The 13,842-nt window shown below is 36.1% G+C and overlaps 1 protein-coding gene across 5 annotated transcripts in view; it reads right to left on the bottom strand.

Annotated features, from left to right (window-relative positions):
- LOC131163969 (K(+) efflux antiporter 3, chloroplastic) overlaps window positions 1-13,842 on the bottom strand; it is a 110,423-nt gene that overhangs the window by 14,567 nt on the left and 82,014 nt on the right. For 3 of the 5 annotated variants that reach the window (XM_058120834.1, XM_058120837.1, XM_058120838.1), the window contains 4 exons: window positions 10,594-10,775; window positions 10,367-10,502; window positions 2,438-2,515; window positions 2,224-2,325 (listed from right to left, as the gene is read on the bottom strand). In XM_058120834.1, the coding sequence (XP_057976817.1) occupies window positions 2,224-2,325; window positions 2,438-2,515; window positions 10,367-10,502; window positions 10,594-10,775 (498 nt within the window). The remainder of the gene's footprint in view (window positions 1-2,223; window positions 2,326-2,437; window positions 2,516-10,366; window positions 10,503-10,593; window positions 10,776-13,842) is intronic. The other 2 variants (XM_058120835.1, XM_058120836.1) reach the window with 2 other exon arrangements.

Raw genomic sequence — 13,842 nt, 5'->3', positions numbered from 1 at the left:
TGGATAGGAAGGAGTGGAGGATAGAAAAGGCTGTTGAGAATTCCACTTGTGAGCTTGTCCCACATTGGAAAATTAGAGTGGATGATGGGTGCTTATATGCATGGTTGGATCCAAAACCCAATACGCTTAAGATTTTGGGTCAAGTTGGTGTTCATCTATGTGTGTCAAGCCCACCCATGGGCTCCTCCAGTCCTAACAAAGGCAGCTGCATGGTGGTAGTTATGCCTGTACTTGGCTTACCACATCATATACCTTTAATAGTTTCTTGACCAGCAACCGGCCTGCTGGAAGGAAGAGTAGAAATGTCTTTTAGGGGAATGAGGGTAGGAACAAGAGAACTAACACAAGAAGGGGAAAGAAATGGTTGATGGACTAAAAATAGATTCATCCAGGAATTCCCAATGCTCAAAAATAAAGTGTCCCTTGAAAATGGTTACATTAGGCACTAGCATAGTTTCTACAGGTATGAGGATCATATCAACTATCCTTATGGGTTCGAAAGAACCCAACAATGACACATGCATGAGGCAGCTTCTCCTGAGTCCTTACTAGTAAGTGGTAATGGATGTACACCAAAAAAAACATGAGGCACAGCAGTTAATGTGGCTCCACAAACAATTACCTCATTGTAGTATTTCACATCCGCAATTACCAAAAATGAAATCCCTAAATATCGCACAGAATTCTTTCACAAAATGTTGCCTTCATCCCTTTAGAGCCACCAAGAACAAACACCAAGAATCTCTTTCCTTTCTATCCCAGCTACAACTCCAAAAATTGTTGGAATAACTAACCAGAACCTCACACTTCCAAAATGAATGCTTCAAGTCCCTTCCCAACCTTTACGAAATTCGAAGACAATCTAGCCAAGAACGACTTCTCTGCAACTGAAGAAATCTTCAGCTACCAATTTTGAGTTGGACAATGCTCAAGAAGGAGAAGAGAGACATCTTCATATTTGAACAAACAATTCTCAAAAATAAAAAATGGCTTCAAACTATAAAATAGATTCCAAGTGATCTACTAAAAAATTTAAATTTAAATAGCCAATATGTATGTGACAAATAACTTCCACTATATTTGCCATATTCCTTTATCATTTGTATGCCAGATCAGTTTTCGAAATAAAAACCCTAAAAAAAGAATAGTCTAATTAGTTTATTAACCTTTATTTAAAGCATTATCTTTTCAGACAAGGTTAGCAATAGTTGTTTATCTTTTCAGACAAGGTTAGCAATAGTTGTTTTCATTTCCAAATTTTTACCCTCCTTGAAAATGATTTCTTTTTTTTCAAAATCTGATGAAATAAAGGGTCAAGAGACGCATAACTATGCTGTTATCATATAATATTAGTGCAATTATCATAAATTATTTCAATAACTACGCGATTAATTTTTCTTGAGAATAATTTTCTAATGCCAATGCTATTGCGAAAGAGGACTAGCAGCACCATGGAATGAACCTGATGCTTGAAATCAATATGGGAAACCAAGAAAGAAAATTAACCTATGAAAAAAAGAGTATGACAAACAATAGAACATCCTCAAAGAGCTTGTTCATATAATTATGAAAGCATAATGATTTTGCAGGGTAAGTTCAATATCATAGCTATGTTTCACTGCAAAACATCCAATAAACTCCAAAAACCACCAAAGTGTTTCAAAATCCTCTGAAGACTGAAATTCCCTGTCTATCACTTTCTCACTCTTTTATCTCTCTCCCCCCACAAATACTATTACAAATCCAGAGACAGGGAGAAGTGAAAAATAAGAACAATTTAAATGCAATTGGAAGATACTAACCAGCTACAATATATATGGCTGAGACAAAGACTTTGGAATCCTTCAGTTACTATAAAGGTGTATATGATTACAAATGACCCCATTTAAAAATGAAAGGGTACCATGCCAAATCAAATATTCTGGTAGAAAGTTTTATCCTTGCCCACATTATTTTGAAAGCTACAACTCAGATAAATTAAATCATATGAATTGCAGATTATTTCTCTTTTTAAAAGCTAATTCTATCATCCAGAGAATATGACATATTCCAAATTAAGATTATTCATTAGGATCGAATTTGAGGCAAATGAAGTCTTCAGAACCTGCATTTTTATCATGTGTTCCATATAGGTATGAGAAAAATTCAAACTCCAATACCTGATTTATATATCCTGCAACCAGAATTCTACAATACATTGATAGAAACAGAAATCTCACCAACCTTCACTACAGAGAGGTCAATATCAAAAGCTACAAATGGCCATCCCACAAGATCGCCATCCACCCCAGAAGCCAATGGGGTGGACAAGAAATTGGCAAGGACCTGCATGTGGAAAATTTAACTACAATTAACATTTTTTAAGATAAATTACTGTTAACTTAGAGCAACATATCAAATAAATTGATAGCTAAGATAATAATAATAACTGTTGTACCTGACCCATTTGTCCAAATCCAAGGATGACAATTGGATCACGAGCATCATAGTTAACCATTTCATTATTTTTCTGAAGCTTCAATTTAGACAAATTAAAAAAGAATTAAGAAAAGTACAATAAATTCATACTTGAGAAAAATGCCGAAACCTGCACAAACTTGTAGATTTTACAAAATACTACATATAGTGAAGCATGTTCAAGGAGCCAGTTAGATTACAACTTCACCAAAAAACTTAAGCTGTTAGGTTGTGGGCCAATAATATATTTCGAGCTTTAAAACTCCACTGCATGTGAAGCCCAATTGCATGTGGAGAGATAAAAATAAATAATTTTAACCACCAAACAATAAATGCAAGCAATAAGACTAGAACCAAGGACCTCTGTCAACCATAGCTCTGAAATCATGTCAGATTACCACTTCACCTAAAAAATTAAGTTGTTAGGTTGTGGCCAATAATGTGCATCAAGCATTAACAGACCCCATTAATACATCTCTTTGGCTACTGTTTGACGGTCTTGCATCTCACTTCAACTTTCCTTTCTGCACAATTTACTTTTCATCACTAAAATTGTGTTAGGAAGGGGAAAAAGAAAAAGGGAAGAAAGAAGAGGGGAGTGAAAAAACCCTTTTCTTGGTTAGGTTTGGTGGAAAACTGAGAATGGAAAGTAAATGAATGAGAATAAAGAATGGTAAGTAAATGAATGAAAATAAGCTTTTCCACTCCTCCTAAAGCTAATACCTCCATAACTGGGGGAAATGGGTGGAAAGACAGTTGAATTAATCTAATACCTCCATACATGCACTTTCTTTCTTTTCCTCTTTCCTCCCTTAAACCTTTTCCTTCTCTCCTGCTAAAGTGTAATACACATGAATGCAGAATATGGTGTTCAAGGTAATCAATTAAATTTTATTTTGAGCTACAAAAATTTCATCTATTGGAGGAATCAAATTAAAAACCCATGGAAAAATATATGAATAGCCCGGGAATGTATGCCATGAGAATCTGTAAACTTTAAAACTCAACAAATGACCTTTCCCCTCACTTGAAAGCAATTGACACTTTAAACCTTTTTTCTTAACATGGTAGTCAGTGCATTTGACAAAGTATTCATACGACGTGCACATTTTTTTTAATAGAAAAAAAAAAAAAATGCAGTGCCCAGTGCACAAGGCTCCCACTTTGAGTGGGGTTTGGGAGAGGTGGATGTCGGCAAGCCTTACCCCCATTTTTGGAGAGGCGGCTCCCAAGTCTCGAACTCGAACCCGAGACCACCCGTACCGAGGCGGAGGCACTTGCCATCGCAACGAGGCACGGCCTCTATTTTTTTTAATAGAAAATGAAGAAATTTAATTAAAGAGGAGTACCAAAAAGAAAGCAGCATAACAAAGGATTAAAGAACAAAAAGGAGAACAATATTAAAATAGCACAACCCTCCAGTCACACTGCAAATCTAATAAAGACAATTTAAAACAATCATCTGCAGAATCCCACGACAGAGCCAACTACTGAATCCTATCCAAAAGCATAGACAAAGACATCTTCTTTCCCGTGAATATGCATGCATTCCAGTCTAACAAAATCCCCCATAACATAGAAAAAAACCCACACCTCCACAATGCTGCACAATTTCTACTCCTTCCAAAGCCTGAAAAAGAGATTGCCAGTTGATCCTCCACCAACTCCAGAGACGCACAATTCTCTCAAATAGTCCAAATAAATTATTCCACACCCTCCATGAAAAGAAACAATGAAGGAACATATGAGACAGATTCTGAAACATCGAAACATAATGAACAAAACATTTGGAGATAAAGCCTCAAAGGCCTCCAGCTTTGCAACAAATTGTTAGCATCAACTTTACTCAGTATACCTAACCAAACAAAAGCCATAAAAGCCTTAATCTTAGGGTTAGGGCTTCCAAATAGTACACTGAAGAGGGAAATACATGTTTATGTGAGTCAAATACTCAAAAAAAGATTTGCAAGAATGCTCCCCTGAGCCTGAAGAATCAAGAACTCGTAACTGATGGTCTGCCTTCAAAGAAGAAAGAGTATCCTCTAAAAAACATAATAAAGAGTGAGATCCAACACCTCCCTATCATCAAAATACCTCGGAAATGAAAATCCCAAGAGAATCCATCCCCAATAGAAATAAAGAGGGAAGAAATAGGATCAATAATTATGCAAAGAGGAGAACCTATACAAATAAGGAAAGAAGTGCAAAACACAGAATCTCTCACGCAAATGTCTTCCCAAAGCTGAATGTGGTACCCATTACCCACAATAAGTTCAATGAAAATAAGAGGATAAATCTACAAAATACACTTCCAAGGACACCCAAAGGAACATCTCAACCCAAAATGAGCATCCAACCTGTTACCCTGCATGCCAAATTTACTTTTAATAACTTTGTGCCAAAGGGATGACTCCTCTAAAGGAAAGCACCAAATTCATTTACCCATTAAAGTAATGTTCTTAGACAGCAACTTACCAAGACCCAAACCCCTCCTTTTTGGACCGGCAAACAGTCTCCGAACTGGTCCCTCTTCTCTCCCATTCCTTACCATAAGAAATCCTTCACTACTCTTAATATTTCCAGCAACCCTGCAGGAATTCTAAATAGACAATAAATAGAAAGGAATACTATAAAGTCATGCCTGAATGAGGGTGATATATCCAACTAGAGAGAATAAACAACCTCCCACCCATCCAAGTGCTTGGGCACCTTCTCCACCACAAGATTCCAAAAGCCAACCAACCTAAGATTACCACTGAAGGCACTCCAAGATAAGTCAAAAGGCCAATCCAGAGTACCACAACCAGCTAAAGAGGACAACTCCAACAATCTAGACCAATTCAAATTAATAAATGGTAACCCACTCTTAGCCAAATTTATTTTTAAATTAGTGTTTTAAAATGACCGATACATGCTTCTTCTTGTTTTTTTCTATTTATACGATATTTTCCCCAAGGAACCATTGTGTGATGCATCCCCAATATTCAACCAACAAATTATGAACAATGTTAGATTTGCATGCTTTATCATTCAAAAACATTGTAACCATTCAATAAAACTTGCCTATATTAAAAATTTGAAGTCATTAGATCTGGGTTGTTTTGAGCATACAATCCATTAAAATAGAAAAATTGTATGGGTGATATTAATACTTCCATAATCATGGAGCAATATCACTGGGTGCTAATAATTTCTTCATACAAGCTTTGTTACCAAACAAAAAATAAACAAATAACACAACACAAAATAGTCGACATCCTTAAAAGAAATTAAATCCCAAGTTTCAGTTATTCAATTCTGTATGTAAGGCTCCAGGAAAATGCCGCCGCTTTTCTTTTCTTGCTTTCTTCTTTTCTTCTCCTTTTCTCTTCTCTTCTTCTCTGCTCCATCTCTGGCTTCACAACAGGGCATGACGGCATTAATCTCCTATAAATATGATTTATCTGAGCTTTCTTTCTTATACATTATGTTTTCATTTTTTTTTCTTATCTTCCCCTAATTAGTTAAATCTGATTTTCTGGCTGGTTCCAGTCTTAGAATGGTCACTTTTCGTCTTGGATTGGCTTTGCAGCATCCTTGACAGGATACTCTTGTGTGCTTGTGATGGTTAGCTGATGTGAAGCAGTTACACTCTGCTTCGGGTATATGGCTGGTTCTGTCCTGCTGTTCATTGGCCGGTTGTGGCATGATGATCCTGCTTTAATGCTATGATCGTGATTGCTTGCTTGCTTACAATCTTGTATCAGTTTCTGGTGGTTTCAATTGTTTTTCAATGATTCTATTTGCTGTTCTTGCCTGCACTTGCTTCTAGTTGCTGCATGGCAATAATGCCGGCAGCTGCTGGGTTTCCATGTTGTTCATTGAGTGCCTGTGGTGCTTGTTCGGATGTGCATCTACAGTTTCAGCTGATACTGTTAATGCACACAGCCATCCAATTGATTAGATACTCCAACTAAAGATCCATCCAATTGGTTAGATACTCCAACTAACGATTGTGGTCTTAGGCAGTGTGTATGTATGTTAATATGAAAATAAAATTCAAGTGCTTGTTGCATTCTCCTTGGATTGGTCTCCAGATTCCAATGATTATAAGGATTGGATGAAAGAGAACAAGATTAAAATTAAACTCATGTTTAATTTTAATTAGTTTTTCAAATATGACTAAGGTAGGTCCATTGGTGAGTACTAACGCACTTTGAAGTGCATGCGGGAGGAACTCAACATCTATCAACTAGTTAATTCCAACGTTGAGCTGATTAAGAGGCAAAGGATAGAGTTTTTGGCTGCCAAGCTTTTTTCTGGGTTGAGTCTTGAGTTTCAACCCTTCCAAAATCAGATTCTTGCCAGTGAATATAACATTTGTTAATGAAGCATATGCTAGTTAATTCCAACTAGTTAATTCCAACGTTGAGATGATTAAGAGGCAAAGGATAGAGTTTTTGGCTGCCAAGCTTTTTTCTGGGTTGAGTCTTGAGTTTCAACCCTTCCGAAATCAGATTCTTGCCAGTGAATATAACATTTGTTAATGAAGCATATGCTAGAATTCAATGGATTGCCAAAGATGGCTCTTTGTCTTCAAGGTTTGTCCCATGACAGTTTAGCCATGGTTAGCACTGCCTCCAATAGTGCCAAGAGAAGTGTTCGAGGATGAGGATGGCAGTGGCAGCATGCAAGGACAAGGAAGAGTTCAAAGTGGCAATTGTCGCATTTACATACATTGTAGCAAAGAAAACCATACTGTTGATAGCTGTTGGGATCTAAATGGGAAACTGACTTAGGCCAAAAAGTATCTTGCCGAGGGTGATCCCATTGTCGATACTTCAAATGCACCTAGCCACTCCATTGAGTTAAGTACATCATCAAATTTGTCACAAGGGGGGTGTAACAGTCTTGTTTGCATGGTTCAACAATTCCAAGATCAGTCTTCGACATCTAATGCTATTGTGATGGTGCCGCCAATTTAGGCACAACCAACCTTCTTGCCTCTTCATCCTCTCCACCCTGGGTTACAGATTTTGGTGCCTCTTCCCACATGACATGCAATCCTAATTTACTTCAATAATCATCTTTCTTCCAAATACCAAAATCTTCTATATTCTGAATCCTACAATTACTGACCTACAGAAACACTACATGTTTATGAACAACAGAAAGGAAGAAACAAAATACTACCATCATGCAACCACCTCTTCTGCCCATCACTATTTCAATTTTTGGTTCTAGAGATTCAATCCAATGTGACTTGGACTTAACCATTGCTTTTGAGCATATACTCAGCAGTCCTTAGTTGCTTATCCTATTGCTCATTATGTTTCAGTTCTTCACCTTCCTAGTCCTATGTGTTCTTTTGCCTTGTCTACTTCTTTTATTTCTATCCCCTCCTCATATGTTGAAGCGCTTGCTAACATTAGGTGGAAGCATGCAACGGGTGTAGAAATGGACTCCATGACCACTCGAGAGACATAGGATTTGGGGGATCTTCCTCCTAGTAAGGAGTTGGTTAGGTGCCATTGGGTCTACACCATCAAATATCTTTTTGACGGCTCTATTGTATAGCTTAAGATTCAATTGGTTGCCAAGGGGTACTCCCAAACATATGGTATTGATTATTTTGAGAACTCTCTTGTTGCTCAACCAATTTTTGTTCATGTATTAATCTTATTGGCAATTAATTTTGATCAGCCTTGATACGAGTTGGATGTGAAGAATGCCTTCTTGTATAGAAATCTAAAAGAACAGGTACCATGGAGCAACCTCCTAGTATTTTGCTTAGGGGGAGGATGGGAAGCTAGGTAGGTTGCATAAGGCCATTTATGGTCTTAAGCAGTTTCCCTAAGCATTTGATAAATTTAGGGTGATGGTCTCTACATTTGGCTCTATCTTGTGCTACTCCAGTCATTTGGTCTTTGTCCGCAAAAAGGAGATAGGTGGGGCACTTCTAGTAGTTTATGTTGTTGATATCATAATTACTAAAAGCGACCAGAGTGGGATTGCATGAGTTAAGTGGTAGCTAAATTTCAAATCAAGGACTTGGGTACCATGTTGTGATCGTACAGTGTAGGAAAAGGTTGCAATTATCTCAAAAAAAAAAGAAAAAAAAAATCCATTGAATTTACTAAGTGAGACTAGTTGTTTGGGAGCTAAGCCAATTGAAGCTCCTATGAATCCTAACATGAAGTCGTCTAGGGATGTCAAGCCAAACTTTGAAGACATACATCAACATGGGTAATTGGTTGGCAAGTTGAGCTACTTGACTATCGCTAGACATATCTTTTGCAGTGAAAGTCATGAGTTAGTTTTCAGAAAATCCCAAAAAAACACATTTGGCTGCTGTTTGTAGGATTTTGTGGTATCTAAAATGCTCTTTCGGCAAAAGGTTTGATATATAAATATAATAAGAACTATAAGTCTTTAATGGGATATTTTGCTACAAATTGGATTGGATCTATTGATGATTCAAGGTCTACTATTGGACACTGTACATTTGTGGGAGGTAATCGTGTTACCTGGTGTAGTAAGAAACAAACTGCTATAGCAAGTTCTAGCACTGAAGCAACTATGGCTCATACTGTGGTCTGTGGGTGACCTTATGTGGCTAAAGTCTTTTATGTCACAAATGAGATTCTTGGTAACGAAGCCAATATTCAAATTTTGTGCTAAGCAAGCTACCATTTATATCACTAGCAATCCAATATTCATGAGAGGACAAAGCACATCAAAGTTGACAGTCATTTTGTGAGGGATGCCATGTAGAAGAAGGTCATGAAGACTCCCTTTGTGAAATCTATGGATCAGCTAGGGAATGCTTTCACAAAGCCTTTATTTAAGCTTACCTTGTCTAATGGTTGTGACAAGCTAGGGTCAGGTGATATTCATACACCTCTAGCTTGAGGGGGGTGTTAGGAAAAAAAATATATGTTTAGAAATTAGGTTGTGCAAGTGGGGGTATTTTTTCTTCTTAAATTTTTTTATTCTTATTAATATATAAGGGAAGACCTAGAGTTGTGTACAAGGCTCAGAAAATTGCCATCTCTTTTTTTTCTCTTGCTTCTTCTTCTTGTTTTCTCCCTTTCTCTTCTTCTCTTCTTCCCTGTTCCATCTCTAACTTTACAACAATCTCTAACAATTAAGTCTTCATACTAATAGTTCTCAGTTGGTATCAGTATTCATGAAAACATATTTTTACTACATTAATAGGATAAAAATAGTGTGTTGAAATAAAGTATGGAGTCTAAAGGAACCTATTATTACATTTGTACCAATAGTCATGTTGCACTAATTTCTTTTATCAAAAAATACGAATATATTAATAGATAGATTGTATAAAACAAGAGAATAAGGAATCTAAAGGAATATATTGCATTAATTTTTTAAATCATCTGTGTAGTGATCTGGTCACATCACCATCCAATACGAATATTAGAATAAAAAAGTTAATAGAATTTATAAATGATTATAACTAGAAAAAATAGAAACACTAAATACTAGATAACATTTAATGAGTAAATATTGAATCTTTTTAAGGATTTGAAACCATTCACTAGGACTACATAATGGTTGAAACTATCAAAGTTTATGTAATTCTCTATATTATTAATCTTCTCGATGAACCCATTGCATGAAAAGTCATGATTTTTTTTGTAAACTAGCAGAATAATTGTATGGCATTTTAAGGGTAAAAACTATATCATTATTATGAAGTTTATTTAGAAAGATCCTATTAAATTTCCCAACCTTATACAGGGGTGGGGTGTGGCATGTGGAGCTGATAGGGGGTTTAATGTGTCACATGGCCTAGGTTCAACACAGGTACTAGTGTCATTTTTCCCAAAGCATAATTCAAACACCCTGATCATGTCCAACCTTATTGTCTACAATCTATAACTAACAGGTTAAAGTAGAACCATACATCCTCTTTGCCAAACTTCTCATCAATGAAAACAGCAGCTTTTCTTCCAACATCATTAAGCAAGGGAGTTAATGCCATTGAAAAGACAACAACAATTATGAGAAGCTTGTTTAGCTCAAGTGGCAGCACTCCGAGCCTGCATGCAAGAAAGCAAAAAGTTGGATCAGTAAAACTTACCTGAAATGATTTGGCACAAGAGTAGTTGCACATTACTTTTCACGACTGACCTGTTTGCTAGGGAAAAAACTACAAATGCAAACTCGCCTCCTTGAGATAGAAGAAACCCTATTCTCACACTTTCTTGTAAGTTTAGTCCAACTCGGGGACCTATTGCTGTTATAATAAGCGTCTTGATAACAATCAAACCTGCCAGGAGCGAAAGTACATTCGGCCACTCTCGAGAAAGAAGCTGCATCAAAAGAAAGATGAATGTATAAAAGAAAATTGAGGATAGAAATGGCTGCTAAAATTCTGCCTCACTCAAAAGAAACTGAAATGATTTTCCATTCTGTATATTAAATATATTGTAGCGATTCAGAATTTAAGTTATTACAACCTGATTTGGTTTTCCTTCTTATCATTTGCAGATGATAATACATATTGGGTAGTGATTTTTCAGCAACATATTTCTTCCTTGTACTGCATAATTGAATAGAATTATAGAAGCAAATTGAAGAGCAATAACAATTAACAACCTATTCAACTCCTTTCTAGTCATTTCCTTTAGTTCACTTGCTTTAGTTCCATGGCTATACTACTCTTTAAAATACAGAACAGACCGTCAAGAACAAATTTAATTTGTAATTTCCTGAAGTGGCAACATGTATCCCCTAATATGGCAACCCACTGATTGCACAAAACCATCATAGTTATATAGGGGTAATATGAGTTTGGAGTTTTTTTTTTTTTTTTTCCTTTTGCTTTTTATTTTTATTTTTTTGTTTGGAGTTTTTTTTTTTAAGTTTACACATCCACACTCCAAGGTTAAAACCCATCTTAACTATTCTCTTATCCAAAATGTAAGGTGTGCTTCCAGAATCAACGAGAAATTGAATCTCTTCGCTGCTCATTGTTCCACTAATGCTCATGGTTTGATAGTTTTCAGAACCATTTAAAGCAAGTACAGATACATGAGGGCTTCTCTATCACTCATTCAACAGCTTCATTACTGTTGTCATATCTTCATTCTCTACATCATCATCCATTTTAACCAGGAAGATTTTCTTTCTATTACACTTATGAACAGGAATATACTTTTCATGACACCAAAAACACGGACCCTTTGTCTTCCTTTCTTTGCTTGAAAGAGTTTAAGACTTTCTGTAGATGGGATTTGCAGTACTAACAAAACTAGGATTGCGAAGCAATAACATTCCAGGCTTGTAATTATTTTTCTTTGGCAATTGTCAGATTTCTAGGGAATAAATTGGGAAATTCTATTTTTTTAAATCTGAAATTACCATTTCTAGTTTCAGTTTCCTGTTTTCTAGCCTAAAGATCTGCTGATTTGATTTGCCGATTTTGTGGCCTTCCTCTACTATTTATCTTGCAATCGTGTCTCTTGAAATTCAATAAGAATGGTCATTCTTCTTCTAAAAAATCCTTCATGGTATCAGAGCCTTGAGCTCTTTTCTTCTGATGATGTCGTATAAGTCGGCAATGACCAAAGCCCAAAGAAATCCTACCGGATCTTCCGGTAATTTCAAAACCATTCCACCCAATCCTCCCAAGTCTGTATCTGCTGATTACTATTCCCAGAATTCAGCCCTTTATCTCACGGTTACAAAACTCAATGAACGTAAGAAACCATTGTGTGAGCATTGCAAAATACCATGGCATACGAAGGAGACGTGTTGGAAGCTTCATGGTAAACCAGCAAATTGGAAGCCAAAATCAAAACGTGACAGTCACGCCTACCAAGCCACAGCTGAAGAGACTCAAGAGCCTTCTACCAACTCGGATGCAGTCCCTTTTACCTAGGAGCAATTAGAGCACCTGTACAAATTGTTTCAATCTCCAAAGCTGTCCTTAACTCCATCTTGTTCTTTAGCACAGAAGGGTAACTCTCTTGCTACTGCATTTTTACGTGTTATTCCTAATTCTATTCATTCTTGGATAATTGATTCTGTCGCAACTGATCATATGACTGGTTGCACCAAATTGTTCTCATCCTATAGTCTGTGCACAGGCAATAAAAAGGTCAAAATTGCAGATGGTTCACTCTCGGTAATTGCCAGCATAGGAACTATCAAACTCACTTCATTGTTAACTCTCCATGATGTGCTCCACGTTCCAAATTTGTATTGCAATTTGTTGTCCATCAGTAAAATTACCTCTGATCATCAATGTCAAGCTAATTTCTACTCTTCTTCTTGTGAGTTTCAAGAATTGACCACGGGAAGGATGATTGGCAGTGCTAAGGAAAAATATGGACTCTATTAATTTGACGATTGACCCAACTCGAGTAGACAATGTCAAAGTACTTGCTTAAATTCTGTTTCTGTTTTCAAAGATAATGATATCATGTTATAGCATTATAGGTTAGGCCATCCTAGTTTTCGATATTTAAAATACTTGTTTCCCAATTTATTTCGGAATAAAAGTCCATTTTCTTTTCAATGAGAAGTTTTTCATTTTGCTAAACATTATTGTGCATCCTTTTCCACCTAACCCTACAAACCAACTACACCATTTATTGTGATTCATAGTGATATCTGGGGCCCATGTAGAATATCTACGTATTATGGCAAAAAATGGTTTGTGACCTTTATTGATGATCACACGAGATTAAGTTGGGTTTATTTGATAAAGGAAAAAATCAGAAGTGGAAATAATTTTCAAAAATTTTTACACCATGGTACAAACACAATTTCAAAAGAATAATCAAATATTGCAAAGTGATAATGGTCGAGAATATTTCAAAAACATTTTCAGCCAATTTTTTATTGAAAAAGGAATTGTTCAACAAAGCTCTTATGTCGACATTCCGCAACAAAATGGTTTGGCTAAAAGAAAAAACAAACACTTATTGGAAGTGGCTCGGGCATTGCTTTTTACCAATCAAGTATCTAAATATCTTTTGGGAGAAGCCGTTCTTACTACTACATATCTCATAAATAGAACGTCTAATAAGGTTTTAAGCTTTGAAACATCTTTTGATGTTTTTCATAAGTTTTATCCAACAAATTGGCTATCTTCTTCTTTACCACTAAAGATATTTGGTTGTACCGCTTTTGTTCATATTCATAGTCATAATCGAGGAAAACTTGAACCCCAAGCCATAAAATGTGTGTTTGTTGGTTATGCTCCCACCAAGGTCTTAAATTTCAATTTCGACTCAAATTTAGAAGCTCCAAAAGTATGGAAATTTCGATGGAAATTTAGATGTCAATTTCAATTTCGATTTGAGAAAACAACAGAAATGAGTAGTAAAGCATGGAATTCTTTGTGAAACTTTAGAAATTGTTAATAAACAT

This window comes from Malania oleifera, chromosome 9 (genome assembly GCF_029873635.1).
Source record: "Malania oleifera isolate guangnan ecotype guangnan chromosome 9, ASM2987363v1, whole genome shotgun sequence".
Classification (NCBI taxonomy): domain Eukaryota; kingdom Viridiplantae; phylum Streptophyta; class Magnoliopsida; order Santalales; family Ximeniaceae; genus Malania; species Malania oleifera.
This window is presented reverse-complemented; position numbering and strand designations above follow the sequence as displayed.